The following is a 15,129-nucleotide window of genomic DNA, read 5'->3' on the forward strand; positions in this document are numbered from 1 at the left end:
TTTTCTGTGAGGGGTTAAGTTTTCACGTCGGATGCCTTTCCTGACGCAACCCTGATTGGGAATCAAACCCATGTCCTCTGCCGTGAAAGGCAGAAGCGTGTACACATAAAAAAAATATCTCATAATATTATAACTTTTCTTAAGGTGATTTAGAAAAAAAGGAGCATTTACAATTGCACTTGTCAGCCAGCTTAGTTGAGGGCCAACAGAAAACGATACCCCCCGCGCCCCCAATCACACGCACGCGCACGTCTCGTCAACCTGCTAACCCAGGGGTGTGCGCGCCAGCCTGAGGGTGGAGCAGCAGCAGCAGCAATAGCAGCAGCAGCGTGGCGTGCTGCGGAACACAAGTAGGTCGTTAAACGTCGTGCACGCCTCTGTGCGTGTGTGTTGCAGATGCAGGTCGCTCCGTGAGACAGCGAGGCAGAAAAGGAGGAAGAGGAGGAGGAGGAGGAGGAGGATGAGGAGAAGGATGACAGGGGGAATGGCGAAGTGGCGCGGACGTTAAGGACACACTCGCCACACTCGAGGACAGACGTGGAGTTTAAAAAAAAAAAAAAATTTAAAGCAGGGCGTCAATCATGGAGGACTCGGAGCCCGCAGAGGACGGCTTGCTCGCGGGCTTGCGGTGGAACCGGAGCGCGCGGGACCAAGCTCAGCTCAAGCACAAAATCCGGGACCTGCCGGGACTACTTAAGCACGGGCTGCACCTGCGGAAGAAGAGCGTGAGTATCTCTCTGTGTGTCCTTCCGCCTTTCATGCTTTGAAGCTAACTTATCAACGGTAAACGTTTTAAACCGCTAAAGCAAGTTGGTGGGCTGACGTCACGACTCAGGTGTTTTTGTCCTGAACGTGACTGTCGCAGGGACAGTGTGTGTGTGTGTGTGTGTGTCCATAAAACCCTGCTGTTAGACACCATACCTTCACACTCTGGTAGTCAAGGCAACCACCTTCAGGATATACTACACACACACGTTTGTATTAATGATGATGTGTGCAGCGCATATGCATTGGTTCCTTGTGAGGCTAACTTTCATTCATTTTCTACAGTATACCGTTTGTTCTCATTAGGGTCACTGGCTGGAGCCTATCCCAGCTGACTTCACCCTGGACTGGACTATTTTCATTCACATTAACACCTATTAGTGTCCATCACCATCTGCTTTGTCCACCATTCACAGCCACAGCGTGACATTTCAAATGACATCATAGAGAGAAAATGATCATTGATGATTATAAATCTTTGCAGCGCCCTCGCTTGATGTGTTTAGTTAAATAGTTGCCGCCTTGTCATTGATTTGAAGATGAAATTGAGCTCTCATTTTGGTGGGCTAGCTCACCCACCTCATTAAAGGATTGGCTTAACTAGCCACATCGTAAACACAAACTAAATGCTCCGATGCTAAAGCGAAGTAGTGTTTGTGTGTGTGGCACTACCGGTTTACAGTTTTCTGATTTGTCTTTGTGTACAAGCGCTAGGAGTTCTAATGCCAAACAAAATGTCATGCATATCTCATCAATATTGTGCATTTACACTGACGTGGAATTTACAATTCGATGCAACCGGATGCTGATATCATTACAGGACAGATCCAGAATGTCACCTGGTGTTTAAATGCTAAAAAATCTAGGTGTTGGTATGATTTTTGAGGCCGCATGGTGGTCAAGTGGTCAGCTAGCCTCAGCAGTGAGGAGGAGATCTGAGTTCAAATCTCCATGCACAACAACCACCCTAATGAGGACAAATGGTATCGAAAAGGGATGATGGATGGGTATGATTTTGTAGGTGACGTGTGTTTAAGCCTCGGTGGAGCTCGGTGCTCTTGTGACTTACGTAGAGGACATGTGATGCATGTTGTTTACTATTTTGTGTGCCTCTTTTGTGAAGAATCATCACAAAAGCAGTATAAATATGTATGACCCCTGATACTGACATGGAAAGAACACACCTGACAATCCAAATGGCCGCACAAGTGTCAGCTCTGCTTGTCTTCATTATCGCTAACAGCCAGAGGAGAAACATTCCCTCTGTGCGAACGCAAGACAGATGAGTTGCAGGGCTTCTTGTCCCATTGGCTCCAAATGTTAGGAAAGATACTAATGTCTCCTCGCACTGTGGGGATTAACCGCTTTACATCTTGCCGCTCAGAGATAATGCCTGCTTGCGACTAGCACTTTCACAGAGATATTCCGGTTTTGTTGTGTACTTAACCTTGGTGACAGATCGGAATACATTTTCATTTTTAATTTCATCGTCGTGTTACCTCTATTTGCTTCCATCTATCCTTATTCTGGGACAAATGCATACCCTTTATTTATTTTTTGGGGTCAAACGGAAACATAAAGCCAACTTTCCACTTCGGGGTGCAATTCAGATGACGTCATCTTCTAATATGCATAATTGGCGGTGACGTGAAACTCGGTGTTTGTGTGTGGGCAGGTAAAACCGAGCTTTTTGGTTTGCGTCGTAAGAAATGTGCGACGTTATCGCGTGTTTTTTTAAGTCTTACTTAACGCATGAACATGAATTTATTGACTTTCCGGTGTTGGTTTCATTTTGTGCAGTGGTAGACGTGTGTGCGTGCCCCTTGTAACACACACGGGCGACTAAAAAAACATTCATGGTGTTTCCTGGGCTCCATATGAGTCAGTGTGCGCTGATTTTAAGGATAATGTACATCGTTTTACATCTAATATCTCTTTACAGTAGGGTTGATGGGGAGATGCCGCTGGAATACCCACCATGCCTTGCGGGCCCTTTGTAAATAATGCATGTTTCTTATTGGTGCTTTGTCATTGTTAGAATGGTAGTTTATTGTTGTGTGTTTGCACTGTGTTGTCAATCTAATTAATGGAAGACAGACTTCCTTTTGCGAGTTTAAGTGCGTTTGACTATAGCGGGGCCGCACGGCGGTCTAGTGGGTAGCATGTTGGCCACACAGTCTGGAGATCGAGAAGACCTGGGTTCGATTCTCCCTTGGGCATTCAACTCCGGTTTCCTGCCACATTCCAAAAACATGCATGTTAGGTTAATTGGAGACTCTAAATTGTCCATAGGTATGAATGTGAGTGTGAATGGTTGTTTGTCTATATGTGCCTTGTGATTGACTGGCGACCAGTCCAGGGTGTAGCCAAAAGTCAGCTGGGATAGGCTCCAGCATAGCCCCGCGACCCTAATGAGGAGAAGAGGTATAGAAAATGGATGGATGGACTATTAAGAGTTACAACTACCGGGCGGAGTTGTCATGACAGGCCATTCAGATCACTATAATGTGGGACCAGATAGCGTAAAATGTAAAACAAAAAAAGTGTCAAATTCTTCTGTGGCGGTCCAAAATGAATTGTCGTAAATAAACGACGATATGGAAACCCTGGATTTTGAATGCAGTCTCTCATAAGAATGTGCAGGTGTAGCTAACAAGGTGTCTGGTGGTGTATATTGTACCTTCTACTTATAATCCACTAATGCTTTTTCCTGAAAGATAATACAGAGGAACGTCTATTGATTTGTTGTTTGCTGGGCTACACTACAATCGGCCAACAAACAAACTGTAAAGATGTAAAAGCCAATAATCCACATGGCTGTTTGAAGGCAGCCTCTTATCCTCAGGCCACACACGCATGCACACTTTTTGAGCTTTTTTTCCTTGTCGAGTAGGAGAAAACCATATGACATCAGCAGTTTTTTCTTCAACCTATTAGGGGATTGATCCTCTTTCAGTGTGCATTCGTATGAGGTTCTCTGCCGTGACCCATTATGATAGTCAATGTAATATTAGTTCTTTATTGGCTTCAGTCGGGGCTGCTTGCTTAAGGGAACACTTAAACTAGTTCTCAACTAACTTGGCATCACGGTGCTCTGTCAGACTTTACTGATGAGCACACTTGACTTCTTAGGTCATGTGCCGCATTTTATATCTTGTCTGTCAGTCAGGCCAAATTGCGTAGTGACCATTATTAATGCATGATTCATGTTTTTATGGCATGGAAGACGGGTGCGCTGTGGTCAGCACTCCTTACTACGCGGCTGGTGGTATTTTGTGTAGTGACTCAAGACTTCAACTCCGTTTGGATTGCCTGGTTCGGACAGAAACGCAGACAATAATTCCGGTACTATGAAAAGATTGAACAAAGCAACAGGCATGATGTCATGAAATCATCAGCGACACGATAAAAGACTCGCTACGCCTCATTATGACTTTGGTAAATATTAATGTGTATTATAAATAGGGATGCACCGATCCGCATTTTTTCACTTCCAGTCGGATCCCCATAGCTGCGTTTGGATATTTGCCGACACAGATACGAGATACCAAATCTCAGTTTGCTGTAATATGCAACAGCGCCAAAAGAATATCAGCAAATGTAGCTGTCTCCACATGTGCGGCACCACACACGCACTTAACCTCATTTAATCCCAGCCTTTTTTCAAAAAACAACCCGTTCACTAACAGCCATTTTAGGCGATTTTGACTGGTCTTTCAGGGCACACAGTTTATTGTGTTCTAAACATGGAACCTACTATAAAACAGATTAGAGTACTGTCTTTATTGAGAAAAAAAATCTTGTTTCTACCTTTTTCCTTTCTTTAGTAATCAGCAGTAGAACATAGGTACGTTTCAGGAAAATATCAGTTTCTAACTAAAAAAGGAGAGAACCATCTTCTTGTGAAAAGCGTAATTTTCACTTTGGCACAATTTTTTTGCTTTTGTAACATTTCAACATTTTGTAATATCTGAACAACTATACCACAACATAACACAAAAAAGGGTTGTTGTACATCAAAGTAACCATTTATTTACAAATATAACGCCATGAACTACTTTCAGTTTTCACATTTGGAACTCAACTCAACTGTGTGTGCTTGTGTGTGTGTGTGTGTGTGTTTTGATGGCTTAAAACTGCTGTAAAAGTGACGTCTACAGTGCATGTGTGGAGACGGCAACCTTTCTTATATTTGCTGCAACATTAAAGCACAGTCATGGCTCATGGATCATAAATTTCCGGTACATGAATTACGCTGGTAATGGAACCCGATACTGGATGGAATCTGCCCAATCCCTAGTCGTAAATGTACCATATGTTATATATGTTAAAATATTCTTAGGGGTTGTTTTGCTCATGAAATAGACATTTTTAGTGATTATACTTTAAAATGTCTCATTGATGTAATTTTCCCATCGACATGTTGCAGAGCAGCTGGTTTGATATCGTTTTATGTCTGCCAGCAATATTGCACAGCCATAACAGCATTATACATTCATTTAGGAAGGAAGGAAGGAGGGCGGGTTGGTGAGAGGCACACTTGCAACAGTATGATATATACACTGGGAAAAAAACTAACAAAGGAGCATTGGTCATCATGGAGTATTTGCAAATATTTGCAAATGAACTTGGCTGAATTGACAAACATGACGTGCTAAGCACGAGCATGTGAGCAATATGTATGCAAATACACGCCACGCGGATGCCATCATTTTGCAGACCGTGCCAAGCAGTGCGTTCACAACTCAGTGGGAAAGTTCAAAACTCCTAGATGGTCTTTCATGTTAGGCTCATCCCACGAGGAAACCAAAAAGAAAAAGGCCGGATGAAAGGAAAGTCACATTAAACTGTGTGTGCCAATGAATCTGCTAATTTAGGCCATAAAGTCTTCAGATGCCCACACTCTTATTAAAATCCAGTAAAAAAAAAATGGTACGAAAGAGAGCAAAGATAAGTTTAGAGCGGTGGAGAACGACACTGCACTAGATATGGGCCGAGATGAGATTCTGACGGGATGATAACCTTGGTTAAAAAATATCACGGTTTGGCGGTAGTATAATTACAGCTCTAAAAAGTGGTATTTTGAAATATCTTTATTGAAAAGAAAAAATGTCAAGTCAAAAGTCAGTTTTAAACCATACAATATAATGTGTATATTAAATAAATGACAAAAAAACTGAATTCTTTCTTAAATGAATGGTAAATAAATAAAATGCATTTCTCAATGCAGTCTACTGTGGCTAATCCTGCGACTGAAGCCAAAACACCATAGATATTGTTTAAAAAAAAAAACAAAAAGCAGCAAAATGCAAATAAATACAATCAATTGACCCAAGGAGGTCACAACTTTTTTTTTTTAACTCGTAATGTTATTTCATATTGACAGGTCAACTTCCATTTCCGGTTCACGTGATTGTTGTTAGCAAATTTCCTACTCCAAATAGTTTTTTTGTCTCACACCCATGTCTTCTTTTTGCATTCTGAAGCTCTACTTAGAACCTCTTTAAGATCCAACAGTGCACAGTGTAAATTCTGCAACTGGTCTTAAAATTTTTATCAGGGGTGTATTACTGGTGTACCTAATGAAGTGTCCAGTCAGAGTGTTGAGCGGGGCTGTTGAAGCTGTTGGTTTATTTGTTTTTTTTTTTGGTTTGGTTTTTTGCATCGTAGTGACTGTTGTCATGTTAACACTCAACAAGGAAGTGTTACATTCTCAAATTCACAACACTCAGCTGAAGGCTGACGTAAACAGCTGTTCGAGCACAATAACAAACCAATCAATAACATTTGCGGGATCGATTGATGATGAATCATGTTTTGGAAGCAAATTGATCAAAATGGAGTGCGCTGCTTGCCCGCAAGCAGCAGAGGCGCTGTTGATTCGGTCACATTCAGATCGGTGTTTCCCCAATTTAATTGTCCTGCCTGTCACTGTGTGGCGCTTGTAGTGACAAATAAAAAAAATCAGATCAACAAAGTGAAACTGGATATGATCTCTCATTGCACATCACAGTGGTTGGGAACACAGCATCGCACACAAGACCATAATACTGTCTATCCACCAAATAACGCAAGGGCAACGGTGTTGTTTTTGGCAGCCATTTCATTTTTACAGTGTCGTTTTTTGGATGAAAATGCGTCTTGTTTTAGTCACATTTTTTAGTCAGTTTTATATGTGATAGTTTTAGTCGCTGAAAACTTTTTAGTCTAGTTTTAGTCAGTTCAGTTTTAGCAAAAAATAAAAATAATTTATGTCTAAGTATTGAAAGTACTGTATGGGGGGAAAAAAAACAAAGAGGGGGTACAATTACTCTATCTTGGTATACAAAGTACACCTCCTTTAAAGGTCTAGGGTGAATATAAAATAAAATGTAGGTATAGCGTATCTTAAAAAACGTAATACACATGACGCATATATATATAGTCATGGAAAAAATGATTAGACCACCCTTATTTCTTCAGTTAGGCGGAATATATCATGCATTTTAAACGTCTGATAGACCACCCACTAACATTGTCATCCAGCATCGTCATCAAAGAGACATGTTCAGCTGGTCACCTCTCGTTTTCGTCAATGAAACAACTTTGTTATCGTCATCGTTGATGAAAACAACACCGAAGTGCAATTTGGCCTTGTTTCCATGGAGCATGTTGTTGTGTTTCCATTGTAAAGGGTACCTAAGTATCCATAACTGACCTGCCCCACCTTTCAATACATCTTCACAGGGTCACCATTTGCATGAGAGAGTAGTGATTAAATAATTTTCAAACCAATGAAGTGAAATTGGATCATTTCCCAGTGCCGTGGCACAATGGTTGGGAATCAGTGATCCCGCTTGCGGTCTAAAAAAAGAACAACATGACGTCAGAGATGGGAAGTTGGGCGACTATCATGGAGACCTCCATTGCAACACAGGCAATGTAACAGGAGTTCAGAACATTCGTAGAGTGAAATTGTTGTTTACAAAATACTGATGTGGATTTGTTAGCCGCATGACTCTTGAGTGTCCATCGATTTACTGCGGCTTTGATGTCTCCATTTTGTTTTCCGTGTGTGTGTATTGTATGTGACTGAGCCGCCAAGGAGTCAACACCAGTGAGAACGCCGCTGTGTGTTTCTTCGGGGAGGGCTTGCCAAACATGCCGCGCCACAGCCCCTCGGCTCCCTCGCCAATCTAATCTGAGAGCAATTGGTTCCTCGCAGATAATGACCTCACGCTCTCCTGCCTCGCTCTTGTTCTTTCGCCCACCCAGACACACTTTGAAGTCATCGCACAGATAAGCGTGTCAGCATGCGCTCACGCTTTATAGCCCTCATTCCTCTTGTCGGTCGACAACAAATGTGCACCCCCCCCCACCCCCCCTCCGTGATGGAGGCGTGTGTTTTTGTGAGGAGAAGGAATCATAGCACTAACAAAAAGACTTGTGTAGCAATGAGTCACCGAGTGGAGTGCTTGAGCAGACTTTAGGAGAGATCAGTGTGCAGCAGACAGACAAAAAAAGAGATGGAGAGATATAACAGAAAGAGCGTGAGTGAACAAGACGAGAAGGAAGTGAGAGTCAGGAGGAATTTACTCAGTCTAATGTGCTCCACTTACCCCCTTCACACTCCGTCCCATCACTGCTGGTCTTCAGAAGAAGCTGTAAGCCACACCATTTTCAGTGTAAGTCGGACCTTACACCTGAATGCACACCAAAGTCACTCACACTGGGCAGAAACACATGAAGCAAATACGGTAGGAAAAAGATTCAATACAAATGTATGCAAATGATCAGTCAGTGTCATAGAAGCAGCTCCTTTCATTTGTTTGTTTACGTTTTTAATTCATTTATGGGCGCGCGTCTTAACCAGAAAAAGATGTAAACTAACTGTAACTGTACGTGTTTGCTTCATATTAATTAGGTCCATCTGTGGCCCAACTGATTACTCCATTAATTGAAACAACAACCTTCAGATAGATCAACTAAGAAAGTGATCATGTTTATATTTTTGTGTACATTTATTGTTTTACTGAAGCTAATTGACTCGTTTAGATTTTTTTGTATTATTTAACATGACTTTAACTTAATATTCAAGCGGCAACCTGGTCTTTGTGCACTTATTTACTCTGTCACTTCAAATCTTCTGTTTCTGAATAAGGAGGCAGAAATAAAAAAATATGTTTTCTTAAAAATCCGATAATCGAAAAAATAATCAACTGATTAATTGACTATTTAAATAATCATTTACGGTAGTTGCAGCCCTACAAAGCTGTCCTCTGTAAATTTGTGGGTGTATACATCGTCATCATCAGCTAGCTCGGATCAGAGGTGATATCATGTCCATAACAAAGGAGACTTTTCGTCCATGACGTCATGAAACCCCATAACTTCAAAAGTGAACTTTTGAGCACCTCTTCTCTCAAAAGCGGAGCAAACAAGTGATAGAGATCATAGATAGTCCTCACGTTTGGTGGTCATAACCAAGTTCTACGGACGCACATTGCTGTTATGTCATTAAAAAGTCAATTTTGCTTGTTAAGAGACTTATTATGCTGTTTCTCCCACGTCAAGAGCGTGAACGAGATACCAGGAAATGGGCCAGAACACCACTTTAGAGGTCTTTTTTTTTCCCCATCCATCCATCTTCTATGCCGCTTATCCTCACTGGGGTCTGGGGTATGCTGGAACCTACCCCAGCTGACTTCGGCGAGAGGTGGGGTACACCCTGGACTGGTCACCAGTCAATTGCAGGGCAGGCCTTTTTTTTTTTAATCCCCAACAATCAAAAATTACTTTATTTTTTTTAGTCTTGGATAAGAAATAATAAAGCTAATTCCTTTTCAAGACAATTTTGTCGGTTTTTATACTGAAAATAATGCATTGTAGCCAGTTTTTGCATTTTAATGTAGGTGATATAGCTTGGTTGTACTGTTGAAAAGCATCCTAAGCATCACAGCATCATTGCTTTGAAGTAGATCTCCTACCCAGTATCCTTTTAATCAATGTTCTATTCCTCTTTCTAGTCTCTTACTGCATCAACAGTACATTTCTCTCATTCTTTTCTCCCCCCCCACCTTGCCCCACGTTGTCTCTTTTTCATGAGCACAATTAAGAAGGTCCCTCCTCAGCTCATCTTTCTCCCTTTCCATCTGTCACGCTCATATCTGTGTCATGTCTATTGATTGACTTTTGTCAGTGGTTCTTTTCCTCTCTTTCCCGCCTTACACACATGCATGTGCATTCATCTTCCGCTGCTGCCGAGGTACTTTTTCATTTGTTCCATCGTTTGATCATCTCTGAATCCCTCCATTTATCATCATCTGGGCGTTCATTATATCTGATGGTATTCCAACCCACGACTTTATCAGCCATCCTGCTTTACTGCCTGCACTCCAGTGTTTCTCCGAGTGTACACGGCGGCCTTATAGTTTTTAATGGCAGCATAAAAATCATCCGTGCAAAAGCAGAGAATGTGTTTTATGTGTTTTATTATCCACTGCAAATGTATGCGTATCACATCAGCTAACAAAGAAGCGAAACGCTAAAATTCCATTCCGAGTACGAACTATGGGACGGTGAAATTATGTTATATGCTCCGCAGAGGCCACAAACCTGCATGATGTCCACCATGTTTAAAACATGATGCCATTTAAAGTAACACTGGAGCTCGCTTTGACTGCAACGTTATGCTGCTGTGGGGAGAATACAATCTATGGCAGCTTCCTGTAGAACCACTACAATAATAATTATAATGATTGGAAAGCTTGCTAAAGTCAGCTGGGATAGGCTCCAGCATACTGGCGACCCTAGTGAGGATTAAGCGGATTAAGCAGAAAATTAATGAATATTTTGACTCTATTCTTGTCATTTTATTGTATTTTATTTCACACACTTTAAAAACTGGGCATTGATCAGTTGTCATTGGACACAAAAACCAACAAAAGTGCCAAAAAGTTATATTTCAGTGTTTCAGTATATTTCAGTTTAGTCACATTTCTGGTCTAGTTATCTGCCTGTCTCGGTTACTCTAGTCTACTGTTTTATGACCTTAGCGAGTAAATAAGCTCCATGGGTGCCATAATGATGCATAAAGATTAATAGCGGAAGTAGGGGCTGTGGGGGTGCGCCCAGGGCAAAGGCTACATGACACTGCATTGTGGTATAACTGTTAAAAAATAGTAATAAAAAAAAAAAGTGTCACTGCGCCTTTTATGAGACAGTATTCTGCTTGTATTGGTTTAGTAGTGAGAGAGCGTGTCGTATTTCACTGATTTTAGGTCAGATAGTCATTGTGCACATACACACACACACACACACAAAATGCCCTCCTGAGTAAAGTGTATCACGGTAACAGGTATAACTGCACAATGAGGGAGGCCTGATAATACTTTTTGAATTGTACACACTGTGACTAATGTGTTTGGAATTGGAAAAACTGGTCTTTCTCTTCCCAGAGTTTGTTGTTTATTCAGCGTATTTACTCACATGTGTGTGAGCTCTGACGGCTGTGTGTGTATGTGTGTGTGTGTGTGTGTGTGTTTCATTTCAACAGCAATCACCTGACACAATCCCCGGACCAAGTGCTGGACCTACAGTACACAAGGTGAGGGTGTGCACACACACACAAACACACATGATGTCATCACTTTAGTTTTGCTGTGTGTTTGTTTAGCCTCAATACAGATGAGCTCAGTGCTGATTTTCACCTTGGGCCTTTTCACGGCCAGTTTCGCACACACAATGATGGCCTAGAGGCACCCTCAGAAGATGACAGTTTCATTTGTCTTCATATTACTCTTGAAAAACTCACAGTATTGATTTTACCCTGGTTAATCAATAAACAATGGGGGATTAGGTGACATATGATTTCTTTTGGAATGTCAATGCTGGTTAGCCACTCTTCTGACACCTAAGGTCAATTTGTTAAACACAGTGTGTCAATTTATCACATTCATTCCAACATTGTAATTCCCCATAATACATTTTTAGTCGCAGGGAGATTTAAAGATGGGAAGGAAAAGACACTTCAGCAAAGATGAAGCAGTGAACTGTCACGTTTGTCAAATGGAGACGCACTCAACTAATTTGCTGTATAGGCATGTGGCGCCGCTGCAGACCAGTCAGCGTGTCATGTCCGCCCGTGTGACTTTGACGGAATCCAGGCATCACGCTTTGCTGCGCCAAGCAGTATCAGGGATTCCGTTTTACAGCGAGAAGAAAGCTCTTAAGCCCTGCTGTGCGAAGCTAAAATAAACATTACGTCGATTTGGAGCCACTGCTCAGAACCTTTATCAGAATCACCCTTACGATTAATCACTTGGTGATTAATCACATAACGATTAATCACCAATTTGCTACATTTGCTTGTTAGTTTTTGTCAACTTGATGTTGTTTTGGCTGCCATTTCCTGACCCTGATAAATGAATTCCCGCAAAGTAGGATTTCTTATTTATAAATGGAATATTTTTGCAGTTAGAGCATAGAAAACTTGTTTACGACCTTCTAAATACTGTTTTTAACATTATTAGAGCCCACGAGACATGAAGTAGCACCCCTACAGCCACCTTTACACTCGTATTACCCAATATAGTAGACATGATAAGAGAAAATAAGCCGTTTAAGGGCCGAGAGGTGCGATACGTGTGGGACTTGTCGCCAGCCAATCGCAGGGCACATATGGACAAACAACCATTCATACCTATGGACAATTTAGAGTCCTTTTAATAGTTTACAAAGTCAAATATGATCCTTGATGTGTTTACAGTGTTGACTGTTCATCAAACTAAATGAATGGCGCATATTGGATTATTGAAATCGTGAAAACTGAATTGATAAAACATTGGTTGTGTTGACAATGCACAGAGGACAATACTGAGATTCACAAGTGTGCAACCACACCTACTTGGACAGCGACCGTATTGGTGTCTGATGGCGTATCGATACTGTACTGACTTAGTTTTCAATGTAAATATTTTTAACAATGTGTTTTTTGTGTATGTCAGTCTTGCTCCCAGAGTTTTCCATGTGCAGGCCGGGCTGTGAGAAATGCCTTCCTCTCCCATGGACCATACCCAGCTAAAGACAAGATACACCTGGCCAGAATCATACGGTACACCTGTCTGTCTGTGTGTTGGCATGTCTCTCAAGGGATAAATCAATGTGTGTAATCAAGCATAAAGAGTCGTGCAGTGAAGCGGATATCGTTTTAGGCACAAGTATGCAAAAATAATGTGATCATCGAACAACGGACTCTCTTAGCCATCCTTTTCCTACAGCACTTGCACAGTCAGATGTTTATTTCCGCACTGCAAGAGTAACAGATTGCATAAAAATGAAGAGTGATCATGACATTTATGGCATTAATGTGTGTGCAATGCATTAGATTGTGTGCTGAAATGTGTGTGTTTTTGACAGGCGCAGCTATGTGGGCGTGGAGCTGGTGCAGTGGCTGTGTGAGCAATGTGTGTACGTGCGCTGTCGGACCACCGCCGCGCGGGTCTGGCAGGTGCTGCTGGAGCTGGGAGTCCTGCTGTCCGGTAACCCTTAATTATACAGATGCTCGAGATTGGCTTTCCTACTGATAACAGATATACCAATATTGTCCAGCACTTCATTACCGATACGGATATCGGCAGCAGCTCTTCCGTCAAACTAATGTGGTGTAATGAACGCATTATGCTTCTTTTGCCGTGATGCCACTGGATGGAGTACACAAATAAACAGTTTGTGCAAAACAAGACAAAGACAGTTGTCCCTCGCTACATCACGGTTCGAACATCGCTCCCTCACTCTATCGTGGTTTTTCGAAAATTTATTAATAAATGACCACTGTTTTGTGGTTGCCTATGGTGAAAAAATATTGAAAAACAAGTTATATGTTGTATTCTGGCCACTAGGTGTCAGTAATGTTACATGACATTAGATTACCTTCACACTGCCTGTAGTCAGCCATGGCATGTCCGACACAACATACTGTAGTTCTCCTCCCATTCTGTGTGGAAGTGGTAAGGTTTTGGTTTCTTTCTTTGTCATTCTTCCCCGCTACGTTTGAAATCTTTTCTTAAATTTAAAATAAATTGGAGGCAAACTAGTTAGCCAGGTAGCATGCTAATGCTTATAACAACGGCCGTCTCTTATGTCCCTGCAGTGATTCCATTGCCTGTGCATTACAGTTGAGCAATATTTTGTAAACAAAGAATAATAGGCGTGTAAAGATGATTACAGTGGTGTTATTTCATATCTACACTGCTCTAATAATTGTAAAAATCGTATTTAGAAAGTCATAATCAGGTTTTCTCTGCTAACTCAAAAATATTCAATTTATTAATGCTGACTCCTACTTCGCAGAAATACACTTATTGCAGCCGGTCTGGAATCAGACAATCGCGATAAACGAGGGATGACTGTAGCAAATATGCAGTACAAGTTACAGAAAAAATGCCAAAATATTGTGTTTTTGTCATAAATTATTTGAATGAAAACGATTGGGATGTGCGTGTGTGTGTGTTTTATTTCCAGTGGACCAGCGAGTGGTCTTCTCCGACTCCAACACTTACTACCAGTTCAGTTTCGAAGAGTGTGACTCAACTTCCTGTGAGTTTCGTGCCAATGAAGGGGAGTGGCCAGAGGCTGTTAGGCTCCTCCTCCAACTTGCTCCATATGTTCAATTTCGCTCCGGAGATAGAACCAACAGCCCGTAAGTTTGAAGTAAAATTTGTCTGTACAATGAATGGATGGATGGGTTAGGTTGGATGGTGGCGAGACCAATCTGTGGACGTACGAATCAGTGGTTGGGTTACTTGGTCAAAGTTCCCATTTTCACATAAGTCTTGCTATTAATTGACTCATGACCAACAATGTCTTAATTATGAACAGTGTGTGATTTTTAGATTGTGCTCCACCAGTCTATAACAGAGATGTGACAACAGCATTAGTGTCTGCGTTGATCCGACCCACAGCCCCGCTGTCCCTTTTACGCACACATCAAATTGGTGCTCTGTTAGGCCTCTGGTGCTGGCTGATTGATGTATGGAAAAGTGGAGCAGAATGATAACAAAGTGTGGCTGCCATGCAACTGCTAAGATTTGCAAATTGTGGTTGAATTGAAGGGGTTGAAATGAAGGGACAGCATTTTTTTTTTTTTTTTATGTTTGAGGACATTTGTCCGTAAGTGAAAAAGACAAGCATCCATGCTTGAGTTAGTACAGTCGACTCGCGCAAGAAAGTGCAAGACTGTTCTTGCGACGCATGATATATTCCCTCACACGCTCTCCTCAAATCCCAGCGAAAATCCAAATCCCTTTTCAAAGTTGTAAATCCTCAGTGTGCTTGTGTGAGACAGACACACACGCACACACACACACCTCCACACCCAGAAGATGT

General features: G+C 41.7%; 1 protein-coding gene across 2 annotated transcripts in view; it reads left to right on the forward strand.

Moving 5' to 3' along the window:
- Positions 1-272: 272 nt before the first annotated feature.
- The window catches only part of rapgef5a (Rap guanine nucleotide exchange factor (GEF) 5a), a 47,820-nt gene continuing 32,963 nt past the window's right edge, over positions 273-15,129 (forward strand). For both annotated transcript variants that reach the window (XM_054762823.1, XM_054762824.1), the window contains exons 1-5: positions 273-725; positions 11,300-11,350; positions 12,750-12,856; positions 13,162-13,283; positions 14,266-14,443. In XM_054762823.1, coding sequence (XP_054618798.1) covers positions 582-725; positions 11,300-11,350; positions 12,750-12,856; positions 13,162-13,283; positions 14,266-14,443 — 602 coding nt within the window. In that variant the 5' untranslated portion in view covers positions 273-581. The remainder of the gene's footprint in view (positions 726-11,299; positions 11,351-12,749; positions 12,857-13,161; positions 13,284-14,265; positions 14,444-15,129) is intronic.

Source organism: Dunckerocampus dactyliophorus, chromosome 20 (genome assembly GCF_027744805.1).
Source record: "Dunckerocampus dactyliophorus isolate RoL2022-P2 chromosome 20, RoL_Ddac_1.1, whole genome shotgun sequence".
In the NCBI taxonomy this organism is placed as follows: domain Eukaryota; kingdom Metazoa; phylum Chordata; class Actinopteri; order Syngnathiformes; family Syngnathidae; genus Dunckerocampus; species Dunckerocampus dactyliophorus.